Source organism: Peromyscus maniculatus, chromosome 3, assembly GCF_049852395.1.
Source record: "Peromyscus maniculatus bairdii isolate BWxNUB_F1_BW_parent chromosome 3, HU_Pman_BW_mat_3.1, whole genome shotgun sequence".
In the NCBI taxonomy this organism is placed as follows: Eukaryota; Metazoa; Chordata; class Mammalia; order Rodentia; family Cricetidae; genus Peromyscus; species Peromyscus maniculatus.
In genome coordinates this window covers 9020313-9037285 of record NC_134854.1, presented here as the reverse complement: position 1 = coordinate 9037285, position 16973 = coordinate 9020313, and the positions used below count along the sequence as shown (strand labels likewise).

At 43.3% G+C, this 16973-nt stretch overlaps 1 protein-coding gene across 3 annotated transcripts in view; it reads right to left on the bottom strand.

Moving 5' to 3' along the window:
* Cttnbp2 (cortactin binding protein 2) overlaps positions 1 to 16686 on the bottom strand; it is a 156442-nt gene extending 139756 nt beyond the window's left edge. For all 3 annotated transcript variants that reach the window (XM_006991232.4, XM_042272818.2, XM_042272819.2), the window contains exons 1-2: positions 16485 to 16686; positions 3080 to 3187 (exon numbers count right to left, since the gene is read on the bottom strand). In XM_006991232.4, coding sequence (XP_006991294.1) covers positions 3080 to 3187; positions 16485 to 16565 — 189 coding nt within the window. In that variant the 5' untranslated portion in view covers positions 16566 to 16686. The remainder of the gene's footprint in view (positions 1 to 3079; positions 3188 to 16484) is intronic.
* Between the last annotated feature and the right edge of the window lie 287 nt (positions 16687 to 16973).

The following is a 16973-nucleotide window of genomic DNA, read 5'->3' as shown; positions in this document are numbered from 1 at the left end:
ACACACTGAATTCCACCGAGGGTCTGGATGACAAAGGGAGTGGATGGCTTCAGGGTGAGCCCATGTGTGGTCCTAGCTGGATCATCTTCTCTCAGGGCTCCCCTTCAGTTTGCCTGATTTCCATCTCTAAACATGGGAGACTGGTCTCAGCCAGCTCTTCCCGACAGGCTATGTTGAAGCAGGACGATGGAACATTTTTGTTTTCTTGTTAATTGGCTCTTAGAGGGCAGGGAGGTGAGCCTGCCACACACCTAGGAGTTTTTTTACTTCTTTTCTTTTTTTCGTTTTTCAAGACAGGGCTTCTCTGTGTAGCCTTGGCTATGTTGGAACTCACTCTAGAGACCAGGCTGGCTTTGAACTCATCAATCCGCCTGCCTCCAGGAATATTTTTTGAGTACTCACCAAACTTTTAAATGTGCCCTCAGTTTATTCCTCTCATTAGAACTTAATGTATGACCATTTTGAGGCAAGAGAGGAGTTCCTTTTTTTTTTTTTTATCAATAAACAACTAATTTAAATTATTTTAACAAACTGAATTTTCTAGAGATTGAATTCCCATGTAAATGTATACTTATTCCTTCTCTCTCTCTCTCCCTCTCCCTCTCTCTTCCCCTCCTCCCCCTCTCTCTCCCTCCCTCTCCCCATCCCCCTCCCTCCTCCCCCTCTCTCTCCCTCTCCCCATCCCCCTCCCTCCCCCCTCCCTCCCCCTCTCCCTCCCCCTCTCCCTCCCCCTCCCCCCCTCTCTCTCCTTTGTTTTGTTTGACAGGGGTCTTGCTATGTAGACCACAGTTGCTTTGAACTCGTGCTGACCTCACTGCCTCTGCTTCTCTGGTGCTGAGATCCATCACAGGCAAGCACCCCCAGGCCTGGCTAAACATGCTCTTTTGCTTGGAACTTCACCAGAAGTCATTCACCATTTCAGGAAAACCACCTCACTGTATCTGAGTCAACACTATGGTAGGCTTGCATCAGGATTCTCTTGCAACTGCATTTATAGAAATGCTATGAGTAAGTGCAATTGGACATCAAGTTCATCATATCTTCCAGTAAACATACAACAAAGGAAATTCATATTTTCTCTATTTTTCTTTTATTGAAAACAGATTTTTCCAGACAATATATTCTGATGATTGTCTCCCCTGCCCTAACTCCTCCAAGATCTTCTCCACTTACTATAAGTTACTTTTCTAGTAGATATCAGAAATGTATATTGCAATCCATGGAGATTTTTATTTTTTTTTAAACTTTTTACTTTAATATAGCATACTTAAACTTCCAATTATCCATAATGTCGCTGGCAGGTTAGCTAAGCACAACAGAAATACTTTATGAGCATGAGAAATAGGATTTGATTAGGGTTTAAACCACTGACTGTGTTGTGTAAGTGCCCTTATAATTCAAACTCCAATTCTGCAGAAGATATCCATTTGATCATTAGGGAACCTTTGCTTGTACTCTTCCAATTGGAAATATTGCAATTAAATTAAAGAAAATGCATGTGCTTTTTAAAACATAAAAACAAAGAATCCACGAAGTGTTCAAACATTTCCGTAAGCAGCGGGAGGGTGCACAGGGTCAGTGCATCTTGCATGTTAATACAGAACAGAAAAACATAGAATGGCAAGCTGGAGCCCTGCGTTTCCATTTGGTTGCAAGAGGTGACTGCATTTTGGAACAGGGGCACACATGATAGTACTATACTCTCCATGTGGAACAGCACAGACAACAGTCACAACCAAACTATGCAAATGTCCACTTAGCAAAGCTTCTAATGATAAAAGCTGTAGCTCCACCTCAATGCCGGCTTGCAAATGATACAACTAGACTCCCAGCTTATGGCGAAATTGCTCTTGGTCACTGAACTAATGGTAAATAATATACCTTCTGCATCAATTTCCAGTATGTGAAATTCAGCAACTGCTTCCACTCCCACTTGGGACTCACCTCCATACAGCTGGGCACACCCCTGTACAGGGCACACCCTTGTCCATCCTATGTGACCATCTACCATTCCTACCTCCCTTCTTCCCCATGAAAGTTCTTGTCCAGCCAGGCGGTGGTGGCGCACGCCTTTAATCCTAGCACTCGGGAGGCAGAGGCAGGCGGATCTCTGTGAGTTCGAGGCCAGCCTGGTCTCCAGAGCGAGTTCCAGGAAAGGCGCAAAGCTACACAGAGAAACCCTGTCTTGAAAAACCAAAAAAAAAAAAAAAGTTCTTGTCATCACAGGCAACAATCAGTTGAATTTTTACATTTTTTTACAGATTCTCACATGTACAAAAATATTCCTAGGACAAAGTTTCAGGAAATAATACTTAGTGAAATAAGATAAACCCATGCTTTCTATGTAACAATTACAGCTCTATTTGCCAAATAACTGAGAACCAAGATATATCTGATTACATACAAGTGACTAGCAAAGAGGGAAAAAAAAAACAAAACCAAACCGAAACTTACAGTTGACAAATATACCAAAGCAAGTCAAGATGTGGAATTTCCAATCAGAAAACTGCATCGAGACAGTTTAACATTATATAAAAGTAAAATGTAATTGAGGCATTTGATATATTCTTTGTAAGCTATGATAGAAATACTTTTAAGTTACTGAAAATTCTGAGAAAAATAATTTGAAGATATGAACATTTTCATTTTAACTCTGAGTTTCTGAAAATGAAAAGTATCATTCATGGCTTACACAGGAAGTAAAAGATATATTATCAGTAATATTTTTATGAATGAATCTATTAATTATTCCCCACAGCTATCATACACATACAAGACACCAAAGTACCAATTTTCTAAAATTGTATGTGTAAGGTCAAATAAATATGTGATACATGCAAGGATTACTGATTAACACAGTAGACTTCTCAAATCTCCCATTTTCAATGGTGTATTCTCATCTCAACACCCATATGACTTGTTTGTCTTGTGTAGGTTCTCGGTTGATGTTTTGAGTGAGGAGCATACATTCGCCTAATATAACATTTTAAATGCAGCTGATTCAAAAATTAAGAAGAGAAGTACCTCTGCCTTTGGCCCTCTGAGAAATGATAAGGACACACTCCCAGAATGTTCTTACCCGCAGGGCCTCAATGACCAAGTCTCTGGCTTCGAGTTCTCCTTCCATCACACTGAGGAGCATCCGCAGCTCCGACTTGCTGAGGTTATCCACATCAAACTCTTTTTTCTGGAATGAAAATTGAAAAATGGAGTCAGTACAAAACCATTCCTGGAAGAGCAATGTATATCCAGAAGCCAAACATGGTGACTACAAAATATCCATCTCAAATACTGGAAAGAGAAAGCCAGCAGTTCCCAGGGGCTCACTGGTCAGCCAGTCTAGCTTTGACAAACTTCAAGCCAATGAGAGACCACGTCTTTACAACAGGAGGGGTCGTAATGTCTGAAGAATGATACCCAAGATTGTTCTCTGGTCTCCACATGAATGTATAGATACATGTACATTCATACACTTACCCCTAAATAAATATCTATGTGCATACATACAAAAGAGAGCAATAAGAATAGACCTGGACAACCTAGAGATTATTTCTATCCACTGTATTAGAGTATAGACTTATGCTTGGCCTTCTAGAGGGAGAAAATCATGTCATGCTATTTCTGCAAATCTCTCCTCAAAAGAGATGTAGTTTTCTGCCTGCCTAAACATCTGGACTTAGAATCTCTTCAAATTATGCAGCACAAATTTTAAAAGTCCCTGGAGTCTATGTCAAAACAGGACTGGCCTTGGGATAGGGGGCTAGTTTTGAGGGTAACAAGAAAACACAGATGTATTCCTTGGAGGGTCCCTGACATAGTGGCTCCTGGGAGGCTATTATAAATTCCAGGACATCCAATAATAACAGGTCTTGTTTACAGAACACTCTACAGCAGAGACCACCAGCTGGCAGTCTATACCCAAATCTGGCCTACAGATGTGTTACTTGGGCCATGAAGCAATGTTCCACCTTCCATTCAGCCAACATTAGAAAACCTGAAAATACTAAAATTTCAGAATTCTGTCTTCTCTTCAAGTCAGATATCTGGGCATTCTCAGATTTACGTTGCCATAGGCAAGAATCCAGAGTCAAATACCAATTGACCCTTTCTAATGAATACATTCTTCACATTGCCAACTCTTCCTCATTTACACATACACACACAGATGTAGTTTTAATCAGCCTGAACCATCGCCCATATATAGTTATCTTGACTTGAGGTCAGGTGACATTGTAACCATGCTACAGAGATAAATAAACCTATGTAGCTTCTTGCTCTTCTATAAGGAAGTGAAGATGTGGTTCAAAGGGTAGCAAACTAGGCTTCTTAGAACCCTAGGTGCATCACAAGGAGTCTGTACAAGGCCCATGGTAGCCCTGTTCCGTACCCCATGCTCTTCTAGCCCTATCATTTCCTTTTCTTTTCTTTTTCTTCTCTAGATTTGTTTTATTTTGTGTGTATGAATGTTTTGCCTGCATGTATGTCTGTGTACCACATGCATGCGTGGTGCCTGAGGAGATGGTGAGCCTCCATGTGGGGGCTGGGAATTGAACCCTGGTCCTTTGCAAGAACAGAAAGTGTTCTTAACCACTGAACCAACTCTCCAGGCCCTCTTTTCTTTTTCAACAGCCTTTCCCGGTGACTACTTCCAAGCTCTCGGTTATGTTTGCACAGATAACCAGTGACTCTAAATTCTTGTTCTTAACCAACCTCTTTCTTTATGACTTCTACATGGAGGTTTTCTTACATTCATTTTATGGCTGGAGCTGAGAGACGATCAATCAGAAAGTTAACAGCCAGGATTGGGTTAGTGCAGAGTCTGAGGTCCCCTGCAAAATTCTCATGGTCTCTCCACTCTGTGCAGACACTCTTGATAAATGCATTCACTCCCTAGCTCACTGAGACAACCTAGTTCATTACCAAATGTCTCATGTTCCCTAAGCTCAGAAGCTGTTCTTCAAGACATTCCAGAATTCAACTGCACATTTCTGTAGCACTCGGTGTTTTCCAAAGTATTCTCAAAGAACCAAGTTTAACCCATGGGACACCATCACCTCTGTTTTTAGTTGAAGAAACAATTCAGGAGTGTGAAAACATACACAGATCTTGCAACTAGTAAAAATTAAACCAGGATGTACCTGGTGTGCCTATGCCTGGCTCGTCTGTGAGTGTGGTACAGAGCACCAACATTCCAGAATGGGCTGTGTGAACATCAGATGAAATGGGTGCCTTCTATCAATCAATGAGAAATGGCTTGGCATTTTAGTGTCTAATACTAGACTGTCTCTATGAATACACAAAAGCAAGCATTGCAAACACCACGACTCAGGGACTGTCACAAGACATGACCAAAACCAGTCATAGCTCATTCCCAAGAAACCTTTAGTAAAGAGAACCATGATTTACAGTGGAAAGAAACTAGACCCAGGTGGCTCTCCAAAGAAAGCTTCTTAAACATTCTTCCTAGTTAAATGGCTTCTTTTTATACACACATGAAACAGAGCAGTTATTGGCAAGGCAGATCGTAAGGATGGGGAGAGGGAAATAAACCTACAGCAGACCTTAGGGTGTGTAGGAAAACCATTGCCCAGTAGGCCACTGCAGAGATGCTCCCAGTAAGTGGTAAAGTCCAATATTCCATTAGAAATCCTGTTTCCACTAACAGAGCATTATCCCATGTGGTTATATAATCCAGTGGTTCTCAAACTTCAGCATGAAGATGGAACACGTGCGACTTGTTCTTAACACACAGCAGGGCTCCACTCCTAAAATTTGACTCAGGGAAGGTGGGGGTGGGTATGAATTTGCCTAACAAGTTCCTGCTGAGGTGAAGGATGGAGCCCACTTTGAGAAGCATTTCATCAAGCGATCTGTTTTCTCAGCCATACACTGAAAACCCTAACACCTATTCTATACAGTTCTTCTGAGGACTGCACAAGAAAATATGCATAAAATTAGGCACGGAGTATAGATGAGCAGTTGCTATTAATAATCGAGATGTTTTGTGGAGAGAGGAACAGAGTACTCCCTACATGTCTATTTCTGTTTTTAACTCTACCAACCCAAGTTCAATAAACTCAGTTTATTGACTATGATGAAAACTAAACTTTTAACTTGGTTTTCCCCACTGCGACTACAATTCCTGTGTGCTTCAGAGGACATTGTTTTATTAATGCTGCTGCTGCTGCTCTTTCTGAAGATTTTAATTAATTGTGTGTTTTATCGTTCCTGTTCCTCTGAAGCCTCATGAGCAAAGCACTCTGCTAGGGACTAATAAATTATGGAAGGCAGTGCTGAGGTTCTGATTCATGTTAAGGGTTAGGAGGCTTGCACTGCTTCCATCCTCAGCATCATGACATGTGACCTGCAACTGGCCCTTCTATTTGTCTATGTATCATGTCGATAAAAGGAAATTCACTAAAGCGGGAAAACACTGCTACAAGTGTTCTTGCAGAACCACAAATGCATCATGCAGAATGTTAAAAAAAAGTCTTCTACCACCAAGTATTAAGTGATATATTATTTTGAACATACAACGCATCTGTCTTCTCTCCTTGACCTCCATCCCTGCTTCCTCAGGAAAACATCACCAATGCTTGCTTCCAACGACAAAATTCCAGTTCTATTTTCAGATTGCTATTTTCTAGTACCTTATTCTTCCATACTTATTCCAGTGACACAGGGGTAAGGAAAGTACATGAAAATATGGTGGAGCTCCACAGACTCCAACAATTTCACAAGTAAAAAGAGCTCTGGTGCTTCTTACTGAAAAATACAATACAAAGGTGAGCAAGCTCATCAGCCAACACCGGGGAAGGAGTGTAGGAGTTTGGGGTGTGGGGCAATAAAACTAAACATGTACAACAAAACTTTGTTACTGTACGTGCTGATTAAAATATATTCATATATATATATATATATATATATATATATATATATATATACACACACACACATATACACACACATTACCATATATAAAATGATATTAAGAGTCAGTCTCCTTTAAAGGGAAAAAAGAAAGGAAGAGGCACTTTTACTTCCGAGGTAAACTCCAGGCTCTATGTATGCAAGCCAGTGTTTTACTGTGGGGGTTTCACATTCAGGGTGCCATGTGTGGTGGTCCAGCTCCCATCTTTTTTGAAGGATTCTTAGGTGGAGGAGAGAGAAATTAAGACATGATAGACAGAAAGAGAGACCTAGACTATGAGAAGAAAGACAGAGACACAGGATAGCTTCAGGAGGACCTGGATTAATACCCAACAGCCTCGAAGGTCTATTGAAAAGGCTTTGTATAACATGCCAAGAAGGGAAGGCAAAAGACCTCCCCCTTACAAGTTCAAAGCACACTGTACAGCCAAGTGTAGACCTTTCCAAACACCTGGTAAACATACCTGTGACCAAATCATCTTACGCAGCCCTGCTGTGTAAAGCAAGCTCAGACTCTCTGACCCTGAGTGAGTTCTCACTAAGAAACCTCTGTGGGCTCCCACACTTTACCACGGAGCTGTACCCCAAGCTTTCTTTTTACTTTCCATTTTGAAAAAATACCTCACTGAGTTGGCCACATCAGCCTTGAACTCACTCTGTAGCCCATGAACACCTTGAACTTGCAATCCTCCTGCCTCAGTCTTGTGAGTAGCTGAGATTACAATCATGACCCTTGTGGTGGTCTGATTGGGTATGGCCCTCACAGACTCATGGGTTTGAATGCTTGGCCCAAAGGGAGTTGCACTATTAGGAGGTGTGGCCTTGTTGGAGTAGGTGTGGCCTTATTGTAGGAAGTATGTCACTGTGGAGGCAGGATTTGAGGTCTTATATGCTCAAGCCATGCCAAGTGTGACAGTTCACTTCCCGTTGCCTATAGAACTCTCAGCTCCTCCAGCACCATGTCTACCTGCACATTGCCATGCTTCCTGTCATGATAATAATGAACCTATGAAACTGTAAGTTAGCCCCAATTAAATGTTTTCCTTTATGAGAGTTGCCTTGGTCCTGGTGTATCTCCACAGCAATAGAAACCCTAACTAAGACAACCCATTAGCTCTGGGGGGTGGGAAAGGGAAGAGAAACAAAGAAAGCCTGCTGATGTTTTTTCACTTGAAGTGGCTTTGATCTCATATACCTATAGCACAAAGAACTTAGATATGAAAAAAATCATTAACATCTTGGTTTAAGACTAAAATGAATTATCCAACACCTTATGATATTTATTTGAAAACTAACATGATAATCCAATTTTCAAAAGAAGACAGATGACAGAAAATATTGCTATCCACATGACAACATTAAGATCTTCAAGGCACTGATGAAGACAAGAAGACTGTCCCCCAAATACCAAGGGAAACATGTTCAGACTATGAGTCACTACTGAACTCCATTTTCCCAATTACAAAAAACACAAAACAAACAAACAAACAAATCCAGGTTACATTCTTTCAATGACACAAAGGAAATGAAAATAATAATGAAGCCAACAACAAGAAGATGAAACTGCTCGGTCATACTGAGCTCATTGATCAGAAAAGTCCCATACACAGGAAACTCACTGTTCTGTAAGAATTTAACAGAGCCCAGTCAACGAGAGAAAGCATTTGTTGGGATATAACAAGTCACATATATTAATTTATAGTAAACTGATATATACTTATGAAGAAAAGCTGCTTACTGGCTTGTTCTCAGGTTCACAGTTAGCTACCTTTCTTATACAGTCTACATCCACCTGTCTATGGATTGCACCTTCCACAGTGAGCTGTCCCCTTCTACATCAATTATCCACTAAGAAAATGCCTCATAGATATGGGCACAGGCTGATCTGACCAGGGCAGTTCCTCTACTGAAGTTGCCTTTTCCAGGTGACTACAGGTTTGTGTCAAGTTGACAGCTGAAGCTAACCTTAACAGTTGCCAAAAACCTTGCCGGGCATATTCTGAGCTGCAGGGGCTGAAGTGTCCCTCAAATGTTTGCCCAAACACATCAGTCACGTTAGTGATCCTTAAAGAAAATGTAATCAAACACACAGCCAGTCATCTTGTTTGGCTCTCCCTTCAACGCCAAGTTCCCCTTTTCCAGTCCAAACCCATGTGATCAATGCTTTTGTCAACATAAATAGGAAGATATCTGAGAAAGAACAGGTCTTGTAAAAGCCAGAGATAGGGACACAGATGGGTGGATGGCCAAGTGAACAGTCACCAAAGAAGGACAAGTCACTCTGTTTGGTTCTCAGACTTCTTGTAAGTAAGAGAGGGTGCTGGACTTAGGAATCTCTAAACTGGGGTATTAGACTAAGTGGTCTCTAAAATCTCTTCAAATGGCTTGCTTTCATGTGCCATTAGGATAACTGGAATACTAGACTGAAGAAATTTATGTTTTTTCCTTGGGACTAAAAGCTTTTGAGTAGTACTTGAGGCAAATGGATTTTGCCTCTTTGCTTCAAAGTTAGAGAAATATATTTTTCCTAGTTTAATACTTTGTGCTAATAACTAATTGCATGCAGAACTCTGTAGGCAAGCAAGGGCTTCTTTGAAGACCAATAAAGGCTAAACAGAAGGGAAATCAATGAAATATCTTGAAACTTCAAAATCTTGAAAGCTATATCAACATAAATAAAAATTAAGTGCAACTTTCTAATTACTTTGTGTATGGATTTAGTCAATTATAAGAGTTCTCAAGGGAATAAAAAAGCATGTGGTTCTTGGGACATCAACCTACTTTTAAATCTCCATGCAGGTGTGTTAGCTCATTCCTTGATCTAAACACTTGGGAACTTGAAGACAGGTTGCTAAAAGTCTGAAGAAAACTTGGCCAGGGCTACGGTGAGATCCTGTCAGAACAACAGAAAGAAAGACAAGAAAAGAAGAGAGACAGAGGAGACAGCAGAGTAGGATGGGGGAGTGGGAGTGCATCACAGAGGAGAGGGAGGAATAGGAGGAGAAGGGAGGGAAGGGGTGGAGAGGGGAAGCAAACAAGGAGAAAGAATCTGGAGCTTGCTCTTGCTGTCTCCAACCCTCCTTTCCCATCTCCCTCATTTGGTTCCTGTCTTTCTTCAGCAGTCAGGGCTACCTTCATGTTTGTGTGTTCTTGTAGACCCAGCAATTTTCTTTTCCCTCCTCAGTTCAGTTTAAGAGTCTGCTACATTTTCTCATGTGGCAATTAATCACATCCTGCTTTGTGCATTTCCCCAAAGTATTAAACTCATCTTTAGAAAATCTATTTCCTCACCCTTACTAGCTGTCAAGACAACAAGAATATTACATCTTCACATGCTTTTATCTAAAATGCCTCCCACCACGCAGCATAAAGAAGAAGGCATGCTATGGTACCTCACATGCTTTTATCTAACATGCCTCCCTCCATACAGCATAAAGGAGAAGGCATGTTATGGTATCAGGTGCAATATTACAGAGGCTCCAGGGGCAACTAAGACATAATGTCTACTCTAGGGGCTCTAAGTAGATGTACCTTCCATCCGTCACTCGGAGTAACCCACACTAGGCAAGCAACTAAGGGAGCTCCCAAGACTTGCTGAGAGCTCAGGGCCCACCATGTACTTGGAGGCAGGCAGCATCGCCTGGGTACTTTCACATAAGACAAGCAACTCTGTGTTGGAGGCGTTAATGGTGAGGGGGAAACAATGGCAGGAAGGAAACCTGGAAATGGGTCTAGCTAATTTTAACTAAGAGAAAGTTGGGAGGAAAACAGAGTGGCTCAGGCAGGAGGGATTAAACGCAGCCTTTTCCTCCTCTTAGATTTGCTCTTCTTCTGTTTTCTTCTTTGGGGAAAGAAAGGACTACCATTTCAGAAAACAAAACAAACAAACAAAAAACAAGTATATTTCCATCAGAACTCAGATTCCCATGCAGCCTAACAGGAGATTTGAATCAACCCCTTGGTGAGAAGCCTTCCACATCTAACAAGAGCCACTGACAAGTTTGTACATGTCATAGAATACCGTCTTGATTATCTGCAGGTGGCAAATACTAACATGATGACTTTCAGATAAACCAGGACACTGAAGGCAAAAACGATAGTCTTGGAGTTACCAAGCCCCATTGAAGGAGAACATTTATCTTTGGCTTCATCTTGCTGCCTTGTGGTGGGAAATACAGAAATGACAAAACAAAGTCACTTACAACTGGGTACCCACTCCACAAACACTGCATTTACCATAGCCTTCCTTGGAGCTCCAACATAGTTACTTTTTAAAAGTGAACAGTTTTTCACTCAAATCACCATTTCTACATGGACCACACCATGCCGTACACAGCATTAGTAGTCTTTGTTTAAGTTATTTACAATAGATACAACTAAAATCTTAACAATCCTTCACCATTAATGCTACCATCGCCATTGCCCTCAGTAACTCCTAAACAGAAAGACAAGGGGGTGTTTGTGTGGGGCGGGAGAGAGAGAGAGAGAGAGAGAGAGAGAGAATATACATATATGCACCTGTGTGTGGAGACCAAAAGCCAAGCTTGGATGTCACTCTTGGTGATGGCACTTTGTTTGTACAGACAGGTGTAACACTGTTCTGAACCTCACTAAGTAGATTGAGCCAAGAAACCCTCCAGTCTCTGCCTCCCTGGAGTAAAGGCACATCACCATGCCCGGCTTTCTTGAGAGAACTTCAAGCTCATCACTGACTACAGTATTACTCCAGCCCAAGACAGGCTTTTTTATGTTATATAAGGCTTGCAACTGGGAATCAGTAGAGAAATCTAATTATGTGGCTTCAAATAAAGTCTCTTTTCAAATGAGCTGAGGTGGCAGGATCTATGTGGCCTGGACAAAGAAATGGCTCTACCCTAGCTAGGCACTTTTAAAGCTGAATTCTAGCCCAACAGCCCAACATTCCATGTTCCTTTCTACTGTTCCAAAGCCTTGCCTAATCTCCTTTCTGCCCAATCTTTTCCTGTGCCCACTACTTTTGGAATTTTTCTCTTAACCTGTCAAGCATCCCCTCCTCCACATCCTAAGGCGTGGCACGGCTTTGACTTTAATGTTGGAAACGTTCCAGAAGGGAGTTGTATGTTCCCCATCTTATGACCATTCCATCTTTTGCCTTAGTCATCGGAGAGGATAGAAAGGCAAACTCATCATGTTGAAAATCAAATTTTGAAAACAAAGATCTGGAAAGCAGCTGATATGTCGCTGAGAAAAGCAGTTTAGAAAAGGGAAATATAGAAATGAACACGGGGTTTAGCAGGTAGAGGCCCTTGTCCCAGAAGCCTGTTAACATGAGTTTGATCCCCAGATTCCACAGAGAGATGGAAGGAGAGGACCAACTCCACAGGGTGGTCCCCTGACCTCCACACAGGAGCTGAAGCATGGGTACCACTCCTCCACCATACAGTAAGAAATGGATGTTCAAAAGCTGAAATTCAAAGGGCTGAAGATGTAGCTCAGTGATAGAGCACTTGTCTATCATGTCCAAACTTCAGCACTGACAAAGAAATGTGGAAAGAAAATCTGTTGATTCAAGGCTGAAACGTCTGCCACATTAACCATTGTAAATCATAGACCAACCACTGCATTATAATCTTGTAACACAGAGTGTATTTTCCAATTAGCTGATCAACATTAAGTATTATAACAGCTTCTAATGAGCCTCATTTAACAAATCAGTTCAAACAACTCTCCAGGAAGGATTCTGCTCTCTGCAGGCCACAGCCTTGATGGTCACATGATCAACAACAGCAGGTATCCCTTGTTGCTGATGAAGAACTAATGCTGTAAAAATGCTTTCTTAATGTATAAACTTATGGGAAACACGTGAGAATAGAACCAACCGGTCATGTAGCTTTGGTATGGATTCAACCACAAATGGGGCACATGTGTTTCTTAACACAAAATTCCTATGACAAATTTAACAAGAGCAGCAACAGCAATACAAATAAACAGAACAGGTGCAAACAGAAATATGCAAGCCGTTGTTTAAAACGGGACCAATTCTAATCTTTCAAATTTCTAAAAACTAGAGCCAAGATGGTGTCATCTCTCTACTCATCTGTGAGAGCCTTTGACATAGGACACCTGCGAAGGAATCAAGAACCAGCCATTGGTGCACACCACTTTCTACCGTCTGCTCATAACCTCTGTCTGAAGGCTCTGTGCAAATGTCCTCCAACATGGAATATTTCTAGTGCCTTCCATAAAACGTTTCCAGATCCTTCCACTCAGAACCCTCTCTCTGACTGTTGTTCCTGAAACTTCTATCCACATTATTTGTGCCTGTCATGATTGGAATCCTCAGTGCACTGGAGAGTCTACTCCAGTCATGCTTTAAGGGGTTAAAGGCAGTAAAGATGCTACCCATGATGCCTCCACCTTCACAACTGATGAGTGATGTGTGTTGAGTTGATGTTAAAATTATTAAACTCTCTCTTAAAATTATTCTATCAAACTTTCAATATCCCACAGCTACTATATAACTACAATTTTGTCAAGAATCAAAGCCAAAAATGGGCTAAGAAGATCCCTTTTATTGCGTTTAAATTCAATACTGTTACCTGGAAAACAAAGTTTTCAAGGTGCCAGTCATTAACTTAACACTGATGTGCAATTTTTAATGGAAACAGTGCCAAGGTTTTCACTCTCACAGCAAAATCTATACCTACACGTTGCATATTAGCTAATTCCAAAATCCCAGAGTGAAAAGAATGCTAGTTGCCTCCCTAAATACAGCTCTAAATGGATCTCCATTTTCTTCTCACTCCCAAATTCCAGTGACAATAAAAAGCAGATTTCTGTTTTCCATACTGCCTACCATAAGAGTTATATTCTGAGCAGAAATAGCAATATGGCCTATAAAAGTCATCCCATTTGGCTAAGGTACTGAAAATAACCCAGGCTCCCAGCACAGATCACAGCGTAGACTATTAATATGATCCTATTGAATAATGTAGCTGTTAGCCAGCTTTACACTCGGGGTGCCTTCAGGATTTAAACAGTGAAGAACAAGGATAACAAACTAAATTTAAAACACTCCACTGGAAATTATATTAAACTGCAAACTATAAATTAAACCGGTTCCTAAGCAACAATCTAAATAGAATTAAAAAAAAAACCCTCTAAAAACATGCACTTTCAAAAATAGCCAGCTGCTTTGGAGGCTTCACTAGCTTGATTCTGCCAAATGTATATATAAAATTCCACAAGATGTAAACCAATTTGAAATGAAATAAATCTCTATAAGGCAAAAAGAGAATTGCTCACTATAATAAAAAAATATATTAAGTCCTTTGTTGGCAAAATAAAGCTTTAATTTTTAACCATTAGATTAAAAACAAGTATTTGACAAACAGGATTTCTCTAACTAGATTTTCTTTAATAATGATGATGATGATGATAATGCCTGAAGCCAGGCAGGGTGGTTGGAAGGGCCACTAATCCCAGCACTTTAGAACGCAGAGAGATAGGAGGATCAAGATAAGCTTTAGCCACATGTGACCCTCTAAATAAATAAATAAATAAATAAATAAATAAATAAATAAATGGCAGGTTTATGCAAGTAGCTAATGTAAGAGTCCCCTTTTCAAGTCCAAACTACTTGTAAAAAATAAATCCCACTTTTACTGAATAAAAAGTAACCCCATTTTTACTTAAAAAATAAAGTTACTTCAAAAACCTTAGCACTGTTACTGCAGGTTGGAAGCCTACAGGATCCCATGGGAATAATGAAGGAGGTCCTATTCCGGGAGATTTTTGCCTGACTAGTCTCCCTAACAAGAGTAAAATAACCAAGCTGCCAATTTATCAGCATTTGAATTTGGGTCCTGACATTTTTAAGGCGCCGACAGGAACACTGACCTTGTTGGCACAGATGTATTCCCGACAATGCAATTTTGTTTACAATCGTATATATCACACATCATAAACCGCACACCGCACGCTGGTGTTGGTTAGTCTGGTGGATGAAATGTCGTGCGGGCACCAAGCAGTGTATTCTAAGTAGATAAACAAACTATCCACCTTCCTGGGGGAGAAAAAGTGCGTTCCCCCACACCTCCACTTTCCCCCCTCCTCCACATGGAGAACAGGACACTCAAATAATTTCAGCTTCCCAGAGGGACTTGGACTTTCATAGCCAGTTCGTTATCCCCCACAGAACGAAAGTAACTCGCAAGTGGAAAGGTTTCATTTAAAATATTTTTAAAGTTCTTATTAGCAAAGAAAGAACAACTAGATTTTCCCAAAAGCTTTAGCTCAGAGTCTTTCATTTTCACCAACGGGAATTAGTTACCTCACCCCTCCCGTTCTCCCTTCGCAGCTCTCGCCCCCCAAGTACCATCCTCCACATCTCTTCTCATTCTAGCAAGCCCTTCCTCCGGAGCTGGGAGGAATTTAAACAGCCCAGGGTGTGTTTACACCTGGTCCTGCCCTCTGCTGTCCAGACCCGGACTCGGATCTGGAGGTGGGAGACATGGAGGGGGCGTCCATGCCAGGTTCAGCTCACTCGGTCCCACTCAGAATCCTCCGCGAGAACTGCAGGATTTGGCTAAGACTGGGAGGCGCTCCTGGACCTTGCCTTTCTTTACAGCTCTAGCAAAAGCTGCTTCCCAGACCTGCGAATGTTTTCCCAACCTGGTTGAGACCCCCAAGCCGGGCAAGACGGGAGTGGGAACCACTGGCGAGTGTCTGTGCGTGCAGTCATTCAGAGCACCAAAGAAGGGAGCAGGTATGCGCTCAAGCAAGTCGAGATGGTAGGGGAGGGGAACAATGTGTCGACACCGGGTTCAGAAACTCCAGCTCAATCCCGCTTCGCGCAAGGAAGAAGGTCCCTGCCGATGACCGACCCAGCAGCAGGCAGCTAGGACCCAAAGTGCTGGCGCTCAGTTGCAGCAGCGCCCACAGCTGGGCGCGGGGCCTCTCCCGACAGCCGCCCCAAGATACACGAACCCACACACACAAAGAGCATCTCCACACCTGCCTGGCGATGGTTCGCCTTCCCCTTACTGCTTCCCCAGGTCTCCCCAGAGGTGTCAGACACCCCGAGACTAGCATTTGCTCGGTGCCTGGCAGAGCTGAACAATGGGGGCTGAGATCCTCCGTGAGCACCCCAAGGAGTGGGCAAAGGGGTCACCAAGGACGCATGCGGGGAGCTCCAGAAGGACTGACGGGCCCCTAGCACCGTGCGGGGGGTGGGGTGGGGGGAACGAGTGGCGTCGCCCCACTGGAACCTGCTTCTGGCCTTGGGGGCACCCCAGGGAAGGGGCATCCGAAGGGCACACCCCGAGAAAGGAAGGGATGCCCAGGGGAAGGAAGGGGTATCCAGGGGAAGAGGCACACCAGGGAAGGGGTGCCCCGCAGAAGGAAGGGGAAACCCCTGGGAAGGAATACCTCGGAGAAGGAAATGGGACCCCGAGGAAGTAAGGGGCACCCCAGGGTAGGGACGGGGCATCCCTCGGGGAGTGTCCAGCGGGGACCGGGGCACCACCCCCAGCCTGCGTCTACACCCGTCCCCGGAGCCCAGGGAACTCGGTTACCGCGGCCTCCGCCGTGGCCCCCGCCGGGTCGTCCGGGGCGCGGGACAAGTCGGGCTCGCAGCTCGCGCCGTCCGTCGCCATCTTCCTGCCCTAGCGGATCCGAATGCGAGCTCGGAGCGGCGGCGGGGCTCAGCTCTCTCGGCGCGGGCGGCGCTTCACCGGCTGCTGGCTGCGGCCGCGGCGCTCTCAGCCCGGGAGCCCGGCCGCCCCCTCCCTCCGCGCCGCGCCGCCCCTGCCGCTTAACCCTCTGCGCGCTGGAGACGCCGCCGGCGCCCCGCCCACCCGCTCGCCCGCCGCAGCCGCTCCCAGGGGACCAAGAACCAGCAAGCAGCAAGCCAGCCAGCCGCGTGGCCTGGTGCTGGTGTTGGGGAGACAGACACCCCGGGATGCAAAAGAAAAGAAGCTTCCTCTCGGGAGGCGATGAACTGGCAAACTCTTTGCTTAGAGGCAGGGCACAAAACGAACTGGATGCCAGGCTCCTGGATGTTA